This window comes from Sebastes fasciatus, chromosome 5, assembly GCF_043250625.1.
Source record: "Sebastes fasciatus isolate fSebFas1 chromosome 5, fSebFas1.pri, whole genome shotgun sequence".
Classification (NCBI taxonomy): domain Eukaryota; kingdom Metazoa; phylum Chordata; class Actinopteri; order Perciformes; family Sebastidae; genus Sebastes; species Sebastes fasciatus.
The window spans coordinates 16,986,615-16,999,136 of record NC_133799.1 but is presented as its reverse complement, the minus strand read 5'-3'; the positions used below and the strand labels follow the sequence as shown (position 1 = coordinate 16,999,136).

Below are 12,522 nucleotides of genomic sequence, written 5' to 3'. Positions count from 1 at the left end.
GACAGAGAAAATAGACTATAGAGGACAGCAAAATTACTACTATGTTGATGAAAACGCGTGGACACTTAGGAGATATTACAGTGTAGATGAAAAAACTGTCACAGCACAAACAAATGAGCAAAGATACACTGATGGCTTTACAAAAATCACACATGAAGCCACTGATGGAGACACAAAATAGAAGGGATGGGAGGGAGACTGACTCAAGGGTAGTGATACTTGGAGGATACTACATTACATACAGTATATTTAGCTAATTGTTTTGCATCTAGAGACCGGATGTGCTGCCGTTGGTACATCCCAAAATACTTAATACAGCAACCTCTGCTCTTGTCAGCTTACCTCCTAGTCACATGATGATGAACTCAGAAAAATACAGATGCAAAATATGATTTAGTTTTAGTAACAGAAACACAAATTGTAAAAAGTGAGACGAGGCGGTAAGATGACAAAGAGAGGCAGCCTATTAAATGTAATGATTTCCCCTGAGTCAGTAAACTACCACACACACACACACACTCACTCACTCAGGATCATCCCACTGCACGTGTGAAGTGGATGCAATGTAAAAAATATAAAGAGAAAGCATAAAAGTGTTTCATAAGTTGGAAAGAAAGACACACAGCTGCACGCTTAGAGCAAACCCCAAACGCACAAAAACAGGAGAAAGAAGGAACAATGTCAGTAAAAATGATCAAACAAGAAACTAAATTAAAAATCAATGGCAGTATCAATCAGGCAATAAAAGGTGTTTTGAGAAAGTAATAATAGTAATAATAATATATAAAAACATAAACCTAGTAGTCATAGAAGTGTATGACAGATTGTTTTAAGCTTAAAAAGAAAACGTACTGCCAGACTGTCATTATTAGGGATGGATCTGTTCTGAATCAGGTTTCCTTTTAATTATAAAAATATGCTAATTTTCTGTATCGTCAGGCACATCTTCATACTGATTGTAGAGAATAAAAGGATCCAGACACACCTAATTATTATTATACATAGACTTGAGTGCTCAGAGAGACTCACCAGTTTGATGTTTTGTCTGTCGGCTGGAGGGATCATCTCTGGGGAGAGACTCTGCGGCGGCTCCAGGCCTTTAGTCAACCTCTGATTGATTAGATGAAGCGCCAGGGCAAACTGCTCTCGGGTCAGTTTCCCGATGTCTCCAATGTCACAAAGCTCCCTGAGAACACAAACAGACACAGGTTACATAAGAGAGTAACGATCTAAACCTCAGGCAACGACTGTTTGTGATAGCCTGACGGGTCATCATGTTCAGTGGTTATGGAGGCCGACACACAGGACAGCCGAAGATAAAAATCCATATCACATGACGTGTCAGCACGCACTGCAGTGCCATGGAAACTGCTGCTATCATCCTGTACCAATGTCACCTAAGACATCATTATTTGTTCACTAGTCATTACGTAATAATCACAAGCACTATATTTTTCTTGTTAACATTTTCAACTCCAATCCTTCGCGAAATTGTATTTTCTATTCTATGTTTATTATCTATGGAAATTAAGAACACAGCATGTGATTTGACACAGTTTGTGCAACCTAATGCCAACAAAATGTACAACTGTGGTATTCTTCAAATATGTTTGCACTCTATTTACCTAACAGTGCATTCTGTTTCTCTGTAGCATAACATTACTGTTATTTCCTTCTACTCTTTATGTATGACATCTATTGCATGTCTTTCTATCCTGGAAGAGGGATATCTGTTGCCTGATGTTTCTTCCTCCTTTATTCTCATTAAAGGTTTTTTCCATATCCAAATCTTGGGTCTACGGATAGAGGGTGTCGTATATGGAGGACAGAACCTGCCAAAATCAAAAATAAATAAATAAATGTGCCATTAAATAAACCAAAGATAATATTAAAAATAAATGTAGGCATTAATTAATTGTTAAAATGTGACAGAAATGTATATTTCTGTTTTAATTTGCTTCTTTATATAGTTATCTTTGTATTACTTCCCTATCTCTTTACTCTTCTATTACATTTTCCCATTTATTTATGTATTTGTATTAACTCTTACATTTATTTATTTGATTTTGCATTTATTTAATAAATATTTCAAATTTATTTTTACATTTATTTATTCATTATTAAATGGAATATTTATTAATTGTCATCTATTTATTTATTTTGGCAGGTTCTGTCCTCCACAGTCGTATGCTGTACAGATTACGAAGCTTTTTGAGGCAAAATTTATGATTTGTGAATTTTGGCAAACATAAATTGACTTGACTACAGAATAAAAATAATGTAATAAAGACCAATTTCATAAAGACCCAGCGCAAAGGTTTTAAATCAATCAACATAATAGCTACAAGGTGTGTGTGTGTGTGTGTTTAGCAGAACCAGCCTTATATGATGCCAGAGGAGCTGAACGGGAGTTTTGCCATCTCTACCTACCAGATACGTGCGAGTGTGGCAGAAGGCAGCCCGGTTTTCAGGAAGATATCTCTGACTTCAGGTCCAGACACGAGGCCATCCATGTCACCGTCTGTCTTGCTGAATAGCTCATCATACTTTGCTTTGTCTGCTGGCGACACCACCCACTGCACAGGCAATAAAACAGACTATTAATTAGCACCACAGCTGCTTCATAATAGAATTTAATACAACCTACGCAGATGAAACCACACTACCTCAAAACTTACCTTCACACTCCCACTCGTCTTGTTTTTTTGAAAAACACATTGAACTAGCCAGTTTGAAATCATTTTAAATGTTTGTTGTTGCAGCTAATAAAATAAAATAAAAGCTTTTCAGGCACTGCATGCAGAGGGGAGACGGGTCCCGTACTCACAGGGGCAGCTGCTGGTGTTGGGGCAGGAGCTGGGGCGGGTTTAGGGGGTTGGGGCATGGTCTTAGAGCCAGCGTGGGAGGAGCGACTGTCTTTGACTGAGGGGGGCGAGGGTAACAGGGGCATCACAGGAGGCACCGAGGGTTTTTTCCTCTTGGAGGGTGGAACCAGGGGAGGTGGTAGGGACATGGGAACAGGCTCGCCCTCCAGGGCTCTGTACACCAGATACATGGCCTGGGAAAGGGCAACAACAATCAATGATAAAAGACAAATTACCAATATAAACATCCTGTAGTTATTCCATCCTCATACTTCGTCCACATGTCTTATTTGTTCCATTCAGGGCTACAGAAATGATTTTTCCAGCCTGTAATAGCTTGCAAGATTATATAATAAGCACACACATATATACTTTGTCAAGGTTTAGTGTATAAACTTTTAATTCTATTCCTGGTGTTAAAATATTGCTGGGGAAAAACAAGAGCTAGAAAACCTTGATATGATTTACATGCCTGGGGGATCAATGCTGTAATATAATAATAATATAATAACATTGAGGGAAACAGTATAGAGTTGAGTATATCAGTTCAAAAACAGTCTAAACTGAAACTGCACGCTTACTATGTGGTTTCTTTCTATCTGTGATATTAGCTCATTTCTTACCACAGAAAACTCATCTCTGTCCAACATGCCGTCTCTGTCGATGTCACTGAGCTCCCACACCTTCAACACAGATACAGACATTATTATTCAGCATGCATCAGTCCAAAACTATATAAGACATAATAACACATGTCCCTGAAAGCCTTGACTCACTACTGATTCTCACTTCCTCTCCGAATTCATTTATACCCAACTTTTGATTTCACACTTTCTGCATTGTGGGGTTTCATTTGTTATCATTTAGACTAGTAGTTCTCAACCTTTTCGAGTGCCAACCCCCCAGAAAAATCCGGTTGGTGTTCGTGCCCGGCGTGAAAAGCTGCTTCTACGCGCCTCCCCCAGCTGATTTTGAGTGATTATTGTGAACAGGATTAATAAATGTAGGTTAAATAATTTAATTCTTTGTTTGTGAGGACAGTTATGTTTAGTTTTAACAGCTAGCACCTAGGCATTGTCCAATGTGCTCTAGGCACTGTGGATTTTTCATGCGTTTTGTGACTCCCCCGTCAGAAAATCATGTGCACACACACTTTGACTCTTAAACACACTCAATAAAATCTATTCTGAGGTAAATTATATCAATGGTACAGGCGATGCAATGTAAGTCTAAAATATGTAATTTTATTTTTAATATGTTATTTTATGTTTTTCTGCACAACTATCTGGAGACCTCCTGAAATTGTCCCACGACCCCTTTGCAGGTCCCGACCCCTAGGTTGAGAACCACTGATTTAGACTGTATGGAAAACATTGTGTTATATACAATTGCATGTAACAGTCTGTCTATCATTTGTCACTTTGTTTTGATAAGGGATGTTTTAATTAGCTAGTTGGGATTTTTTAAGACATCTGCAAAAATTAGTAACTACTCACTTCTGTTATTTTTGAAAACATAGGATTTCTCTCTTTAGTTTTGTCACTTTGCATGCATGACTATTTTTAATCACTTTGTCAGTAGCTTAAAGAGGTCAATAGGTTAAGACTGTCCTGTTTGGGGGTCGTACCCTGCCGAGGATGTCCACTGGCAGCTTGGAGTTGAGCAGGACAGGCTTGACCTTGTCTCCTGTTAGAATCCCTCCTACTGGACCCAGACTCTCAAAGATGGAGTCAAACTTCATCTTCTCCTCAGGCTGGGGAAAAAACAAAACAGATGTGAAATGATTAAGGATGGAGGATTCAAACTTGATGTATTCCTGATGCAGCTACTGTATCATATAATGTAACAATAAAAGCCTGCATCAAGGAGATAGGGAATGGATGTGCTTTTTTCAAATACAAAGCCCAGTTGTCACTTTGTTGAATTAATTGTTAAATTACTGATACACACTGCATATTTTCATATTTTACAGTCAGTTTAATTAAATATAAATTCTCTAGGCAGTGTGTGTGAGCCTCAATAACATTTTAGTAGCAAGTAAGCAGTGCTTATGCAGCCTGTGTTATTATTGTAGGATGAAGCAGAGGTCGAACTCGTGAACTCTTGAAGGGGAGAAATTTCCCATCATTTGACATTTTACATTTGTCAACCTCCACTGAGGTGGAGGTGAGTAAAGAACTTTATCTATTGTATTGATGCTCCCTTTAGAATTGGGCTTTTATTTGACATTCAATAGGCTGGTTCAGGTAGCAATTAATATATTTATTTTCTATATGTTGATCATGGATGAAAAGAGATGGAGGTCAAGGGCTTAAGAGTACTGCACAACAGAGCTGTGGAAATCCTGGACACATAAGACACCCAATGTGTCATCCCTGCCAACATTTGGCAGAAATCATACCCCCAACCTCTTTCCACACTCCCAGCAAACCTAAAGGCTGAACCACATTACAAATAAATATAGATTACCATGTTACGATAAGACAAAAAGATAAAGGGCCTCACCTTGACGACCCAGGGAATGTCACCAGCCCCTCCTGCTAACTGTGGGCTGCTTGTGTCATGCTGGAGATAAACAAAACTCAGTTATTCTTAGTCTATTCTAGAAAAATAAAGTACTATTTCAATGTTTGAAATAAAAAAAATATATTAAATAAAATAATGTGTTTGTTATGCACAGCAGCAGACTTACAAATTTCGGTGGAGGAACAGCCACATAAAGGCTCTTGGGTGCCACCTCCAGGCCATTTTGAGCACAGGCCACCAACCGCAACGCTATGAAGAATTGCTGAGGGGAACAGAGGTACAATATGTGACGTGAATCTAGTGATTAAATGCACTTGATCCACACAAACAAATCCATTATAACATGACGCCGCAGTGCATTTATACCTGCTTGCTAAGAGCACCTTTACGTTCAGAGTCTGCCACATCCCAGATCTACGGAGACACACACAGTTTTATACATTTATTACCATCAACATAAAGACAAGAGAAATCAATGATGCTGCGCTGATCCAAGTTTTTGCTCACCTTCCCCAGGACCAAGTCAGCCAAGGCCGACCGCTTCAGGAACAGAGCTGCATCAGCTGCTGCCACACGCCCACTGCCCGTCGGATCAACCTGCACACATACAGCCGGACGTCATTATAGATTATATCATCTCAGAAACACCAGTAATACATCTGTACTGCTGAGAAAGACATGTCTTATTAGCCGATAGCTTTAGACCAAAATTATGTTTGAATTGGAGAAAGAGCGAGGCAAATAAAGAACAAACGAAAATGTGAGAATTGCCCTGTGGGATAGAGGAGTCTCTGAATCACTCAAATCAATACTGACAATAAACCAAAGCTATTTTCTCAGCAGTCTATTAGCTCCTTGGTATTGGATCTGTTAGTAGTCTTTCATGAGGCTCACGGCGAGCTCCCCTGACATGTCGAGCAAAGGGAAACATTATTAATTCATAGTCATTTCCTTTACTGGACACCGAAACCAGAACTGATAGGAGAGAAGCGAGATCACTGCTCATTGCAACACTACAGCTTGTTGAAGCAGCTATAAGCTAGTTTACGGTTCAAAGGGTCAGTGCACCCAAAATGTATTTTTGTACTTCAGCCATTTCTAATCAAGAGCATTTTACAGCATAATACAACAACAGTCAGATCACCTTCAGTATAAGTGTACACTATATTTAGAATATTTTTGCTGGTTTACCTTGCCGTGATACAGCTATACAGTCTGTTTCCGACAGGGAATTGAAGCCGTTATCTATGCTCTCGCCAAAGCCACCAGACTCCATTGAAAAAAAACAGTAACTTCTGCAAGGTAAAATTACTGTTATTTCAATGGAGTCTGGTGGCTTTGGCGAGAGCATGGATGGATACAACGGATTCAGTTCCCCGTCAGAAAGGGCTGTCTGACAGCCAGGTAAAGCGTTGAAAATGCTCTAAATATAGTGTACACTTAAACTGATATTGATTTTTTTAAGGTGAACCTTTATTTTAGGTGATTAAAATACATTTTGTTGCCGGCCCCGTCCACAGCGGTACATTACTTTGCTTCCGTGTGGTAACTCCTGTCTGCTTCTCCAAATTGGAGGCATGCCGACCGTCATCTACTGTAGGTAATACACTGACTATGGATAAGTACCTCACACAACCCCACTTCAAAACACCCAAACTATTCCTTTAAAATTACTATATCAAATAATAGTAATGGGCTCACTACTTAATGATATACTGACACACATTTTAATCAATCAATCAATCAATTATTTATTTTTAAGCAAATAGAAAGAACAATAAACACAGAACAAATACAACATCAAAGTCACAATGAAACAAACCAAATTGTTTTGTTTTTGGGAAGATATATTTGCATACCTGTCGATAGTATTTGTCATAGACGGGATTTCCACTGGAGATCTGTAAAAAAAGAAAAACATTAAAATATACAAATTTAAGTTTACAGACTGAATCCCAAAAAACTTTTACCACATTTATAAGCACCTTTTAAAACTATAACAACCCCACTTGTGTCTGCTCATGTGAACTCTTTTAAGTTTAAACATAACACTATCCCTAAAATGATCTTTAAAATAATCTGACAGAGAATAAACTTTAAAATAATTTCTCAATTCTGCAGTTTACAAGCTGAAATGATCAACAAGTGTTTTGCTGGTACAGTAAGTGTGTCACTCACTGAGCCAAGGCGGCTGTCAACAAGAAGAAAAGAAAAAAGATTGATCCATTACAGATGGCGGATGAAGACACACAGACTATAACCAATATGTTCAAATTCAGCTTTACTTTTCATCATCACTGAAACAGCTGAAATATTTGTCAACGGCCCAAAACATCTGCCGGGGAGAAATGTACACAGTGACTTTGATCACTGCTCAGACAAAAGGAACAGATGCAACATTTAATTTAGTTCACTGTGCCAAAGAATAGCTCTCATTCAAGACCGGTTTTACCATGGGACCAAGGATGAGGCAACATAACGACTCCAGACATGACAGTATGCTAAACAAGATCAAGGGTAAATCATCACTCTAAGGAAACAAGAAACACGATTCTTATTTTCAGGTGATTTTACACTAAAGAAAACTATATTCCATTTCTGCCAATAGATCCCCCTAAATGCCAAACACTGTTCATTTAACTGACTAATTAATTATCATATAAAACGCCAGAAAATCGAGAAAAAGTTCCATCACAAGTTTCCAGAGCTGTAGGTGACCAACACTGTGAAACACTGGACACACACACACACTCACACATAAACATTCAACCAGTAAATGTTTGGCATGTTTGCTTGACAAACGTCTTAAACAATTAATCAATTATCAAAGTTGTACGCAATTAATTTTCTCAATCACCTAATTGTCTAAGCACCAGGGTTGGAAATTAGCACCGTCACAAGACAAATGATGGTAAAATATACAAGTGGCTGCTAGATTTTCTTCACTCACCAGCAAAAGAAACAATGGAGGACAAAAAAAGTTGTTTTCCAACACTCAGCACTAGCTAGGGCCACTAATGATTATTTGAGAGGCATTGCTGTCGTGTGCTTCCTGGCAAAAGTGAGCACATTTTCTGGACAAATACAGTATGTGTCATAGACCATACAATCATCTGTGAGTCACAACGAGAGAGAGAGGGTTTATGCTGAATTACAAGCAGAGAGAGTAATGACTTCAGTATGTAAGCTACACTAACTGATGGTCAGCTTTAGACCGTTTGAACAGGGTGTCACTCCACAGACTACAGCTAATGTTGCCTTCTGTCATATCCTCTCTAAACACCCCCATTTCCGGTGGTAACGCGATTGTCCACTGCTGGGCTAAACAGGAAGAGAGAATCAGCATTTCCTTCTCCATATAGCTGAAACTGACACGTGATTGTTGTGCTTTTTAAATCGACAGGTGCAGCGAAGGAGAAGTGAACAGTAATTGTCCGAGCTGTGAATCAACTTGGGGAGTGGCACTTCAACCGGTGGTTAAAACTGTCATAACGTTCCTCCACAGAGAAACAAATTGGCATGCAAAATCTTTCCATAATGTAAAACAAGAGCATAGCAAGGATCTGTCAGTCTTGTTACACACAGAAGAAGACTCTGTGATCAGCATCTGTCCGCTTTTGTCAACTGCCAATTTACAGTGAGATAACTGTGTTCACACACACACACACTTATCTTTCTTTGGCCAATGCAACTTATTTTCTGTGACACACAATAGTGTGTGCCTGGAACTGTTGGCGGCTGTAACACTGTGGTCATTGTACTGGTGACTCTTTAATTGAGCATTGAAAAAACACCCCTCAATCATCCCCTCAAGCTAGCCCATACAAAACTGCAGCAGATAGCAAGATACATTACAGTACATTCTAGTAGAAATTTCAATTCCCTAATTCACACATGACACTAAATAAACTGGGGGGAAAAAGTTCGGAAACTTGTGTTTGGTCAATTATTTCTCTGTTGTTACAATGCTATTTGGCATTGTATTTTACATCGTTGGAAAACCTGTGTATTTACCTTCACAATGATGTCCAACTTGTAAGGATCATGCATTTGTGGGATGAGCAGCACAGCTGATTATGTGGGTAGCGCCCAAGAAATATTTGCCAAAATGCTCTGCATCTTTCTGCATTGAGATGGCCTTCAATGATGACAAGGCTTGTTTTGCCAGTGACATCATTGAGGGAACACACAACCACGCTGGCTGGCCTGCAACGAATCCTGGTTTACGGATCCCACAATAACATGTGACCAGGTTGGTGACCAGCATGAGGAGGAGGTGCCAGGCTGTTGTGGCTGCGTATGGATCTTCCACCGCTACTGAGGCTCCTGACCGGGTATTAAATGAATAAAGTGTAAAATTGCCAATATGTCTCGTTTGTTCCTTGTTACTGATAGAGAGTTAAATCATCCAATCCACAAAACAACTCAAAACAAGAGTCAATACCAACAGGAGAATACACTGTTTACCATTGGCAGAGCATTTAGGCAATTTTTTCATAGGCACTACCCACATAATCAGCTGTGCTGCTCATCCCACAAATGCATGATCCTTACAAGTTGGACATCATTGTGAAGGTAAATAAACAGGCTTTCCAAAGATGATAACATTTCTTTTTTTCCCCAGAGTTTACATTAATGTCACTGGTTACACCAAACAGTAGGTCAGTGTATGAGGATTACCAGGCGGGTAAATGCTGACAGCACACAAACAAGCATTTACTGCCTGACAGACCAGTGCAGTTTCACAACACACAGATATAAGCACAGGTTTTTTGAACTCATCTGTGAGAGATAATAATGTCAAAGCTCCTGTCTGTTGTTAGAGGCAACAGTTGCTCAGGTAACAAGTCAGGGTGTGTAACCAACTTATTACACCTGGCTGCTACCTGCCTGCTAAATAACTTATTTACTGTGCAAACAAACACACTCAAATTGCAGCATTTAAGTTAGCAAACAAGCAAATCTATAATGTATAATTAACTGTTTAACTGTTGCTAACTTCACTGTTAGCAGAGAGGCTCTGCAAGCAAAGATATGACAGTAAAGCCACAACACATCACTATCTCCTATTAACACCTCTTTGGATCAACTAGCCTGCAGCAAAACATGATAATAAACACTACCTACTTATTACACCTGCCTGCTAAATAACTTATTTACTGGGCAAACAAACTCATTTACACTCAAATTGTAGTATTTATAAGTCAGCTAGCAACAGTCTTGACATTGTGTGCTGACTGGTGGGCAATTGAAGTTCACTTCCTCTTTACTGGTTGCAAAACATCTATTAACAATACTTGAAGTTTCTGTTATTGGACACAAAAACAACCTTTGTCCACTTCAGAAAACTGTGAAAGATCAAAGTTAAAAACACTAAACCAGCCAGTATAGCATGTTTACTTCTAATACATAGCAATAAAACAGGTTTCAGCAAGCTACATAAGGCAGCAAGCAAATCTATAACATCTAATGTGTGTAACTGTTGCTAACTTCACTGTTAGCAGAGAGGCTCCACTAGCAAAGATATGTGACAGTAAAGCCACAACACATCACTATTATCATCTCTTTGGACCAACTAGCCTGCAGCAAAAACATGATAATAAACACTACCTCCTAAATAACTTATTTACTGTGCAAAACAAACATTTACACTCAAATAGCAGCATTTAAGTCAGCTTAGCAACAGTCTTGACATTTTTTGCTGACTGGTGGGCCATTGAAGTTCACTTCCTCTTTACTGGTTGCAAAACAAATGTTAAGTTTTTAGTTTCTTGTTATGGACACAAAAACAACCTGGCAAACCAAACAACCTCAGCAGCTAACATGCTAACAGTCCACTTCAGAAAGGTCACACTAAAGTTTAGCATGTTTACTTCTAATAATAGCAATAAAACAGGTTTCAGACAAACCATACAATAAGCTACATAAAGCAGCAAATCCCCTACTGTAGGCTGTAACATACAATGTGTAACACAGCATAGTGTAATGTGTGTAACTTGCTTTATTGTAACTGTTTAACTGTTGCTAACTTCACAGTTAGCAGAGAGGCTCTACTAGCAAAGACATGACAGTTAAGCCACAACACATCTCTATCTCTTATTAACATCTCTTTGGACCAACTAGCCTGCAGCAAAACATCATCATAAACACTCCCCAGTCGAAACAAAGCCAAGTAACGTTACTCAAGTTTAATAAAACAGCCCAGCACTGCTCTCTAACTAGCTGTTAGCTCGCATGCTAGCTAGCTAGCTACGCCCTTACGCAGAGAAACTTTTCCTCAGTCACAGCAGACACTCAAACTTCCACTGAAAGAGACACGAGTGTCGAGGCAAAGCTCGTCTTTTCTGCCCTCCTAGTGTCGCTAACACTGTTGAAATACCTCCCGAGCAGACTGGAGAGAGGACAGGAGAGGTTTGCTGTGGTTATATTAGAGTTGTAAGACAAGTGTTACCTGATTAAGAGACAGACTGGCAGCCATAGTGTTTCTGTTTCTCTCTGCTTTCATGCTGCTGCTGCTGCTGGACAGACACACACAGACAGAGGAGGCTGGGAAAACCTGGCGCTGGATCGCAGGTCTACACTGGATTGTAGATTTTACTCATGCAAAACTATCATCTGTTATCCTGTTTAGCCAAAACAAACTATAAATCCTGAAACAAATGATATTAAAGCAGAGATGGAAGTACTTCAGTTACAGAAAAATACTTCAGTCAGAGCCTGAGCAAGGATTTTAGAGAGACTGAGGTGGTGAGTCAAAGTCCCCCCCAGTTCACCCCCTCCCCTAGTCTCTGTATTTATTTATATTTTCTATATTTTAGTAATGATAATAATGGTAATAATAATAATAATAATAATAATATAATAGTAAACATGTGAAAATGGCATCTGAGCATACTTTTACTTGAAACTGCAGTGGGTAGAAATAATCGGAATATTATGAGAATAAAGTCCTAAGTATACGAGAAAAAAAGTCGTATTATGAGAACAAAGTCATAAGTATAAGTATAAGTCATAAGTTTACAAGAAAAAAAGGTCGTCGTATTATGAGAATAAAGTCAGAAGTATACGAGAAAAAAAGTCGTATTATGAGAATAAAGTCAGAAGTTTACGAGAAAAAAAGTCGTAACATTAT

The 12,522-nt window shown here is 38.9% G+C and overlaps 1 protein-coding gene across 6 annotated transcripts in view; it reads right to left on the bottom strand.

The window, feature by feature from the left end:
- The window catches only part of eps15 (epidermal growth factor receptor pathway substrate 15), a 36,408-nt gene extending 24,351 nt beyond the window's left edge, over window positions 1-12,057 (bottom strand). For 2 of the 6 annotated variants that reach the window (XM_074635392.1, XM_074635393.1), the window contains exons 1-11: window positions 11,842-12,054; window positions 7,250-7,291; window positions 5,898-5,987; window positions 5,757-5,804; window positions 5,557-5,652; window positions 5,370-5,429; window positions 4,492-4,617; window positions 3,488-3,547; window positions 2,828-3,058; window positions 2,431-2,576; window positions 1,030-1,186 (exon numbers count right to left, since the gene is read on the bottom strand). In XM_074635392.1, the coding sequence (XP_074491493.1) occupies window positions 1,030-1,186; window positions 2,431-2,576; window positions 2,828-3,058; window positions 3,488-3,547; window positions 4,492-4,617; window positions 5,370-5,429; window positions 5,557-5,652; window positions 5,757-5,804; window positions 5,898-5,987; window positions 7,250-7,291; window positions 11,842-11,895 (1,110 nt within the window). In that variant the 5' untranslated portion in view covers window positions 11,896-12,054. Of the gene's footprint in view, window positions 1-1,029; window positions 1,187-2,430; window positions 2,577-2,827; window positions 3,059-3,487; window positions 3,548-4,491; window positions 4,618-5,369; window positions 5,430-5,556; window positions 5,653-5,756; window positions 5,805-5,897; window positions 5,988-7,249; window positions 7,292-11,841 lie in introns of all 6 variants that reach the window. The other 4 variants (XM_074635396.1, XM_074635397.1, XM_074635394.1 and 1 more) reach the window with 4 other exon arrangements.
- Between the last annotated feature and the right edge of the window lie 465 nt (window positions 12,058-12,522).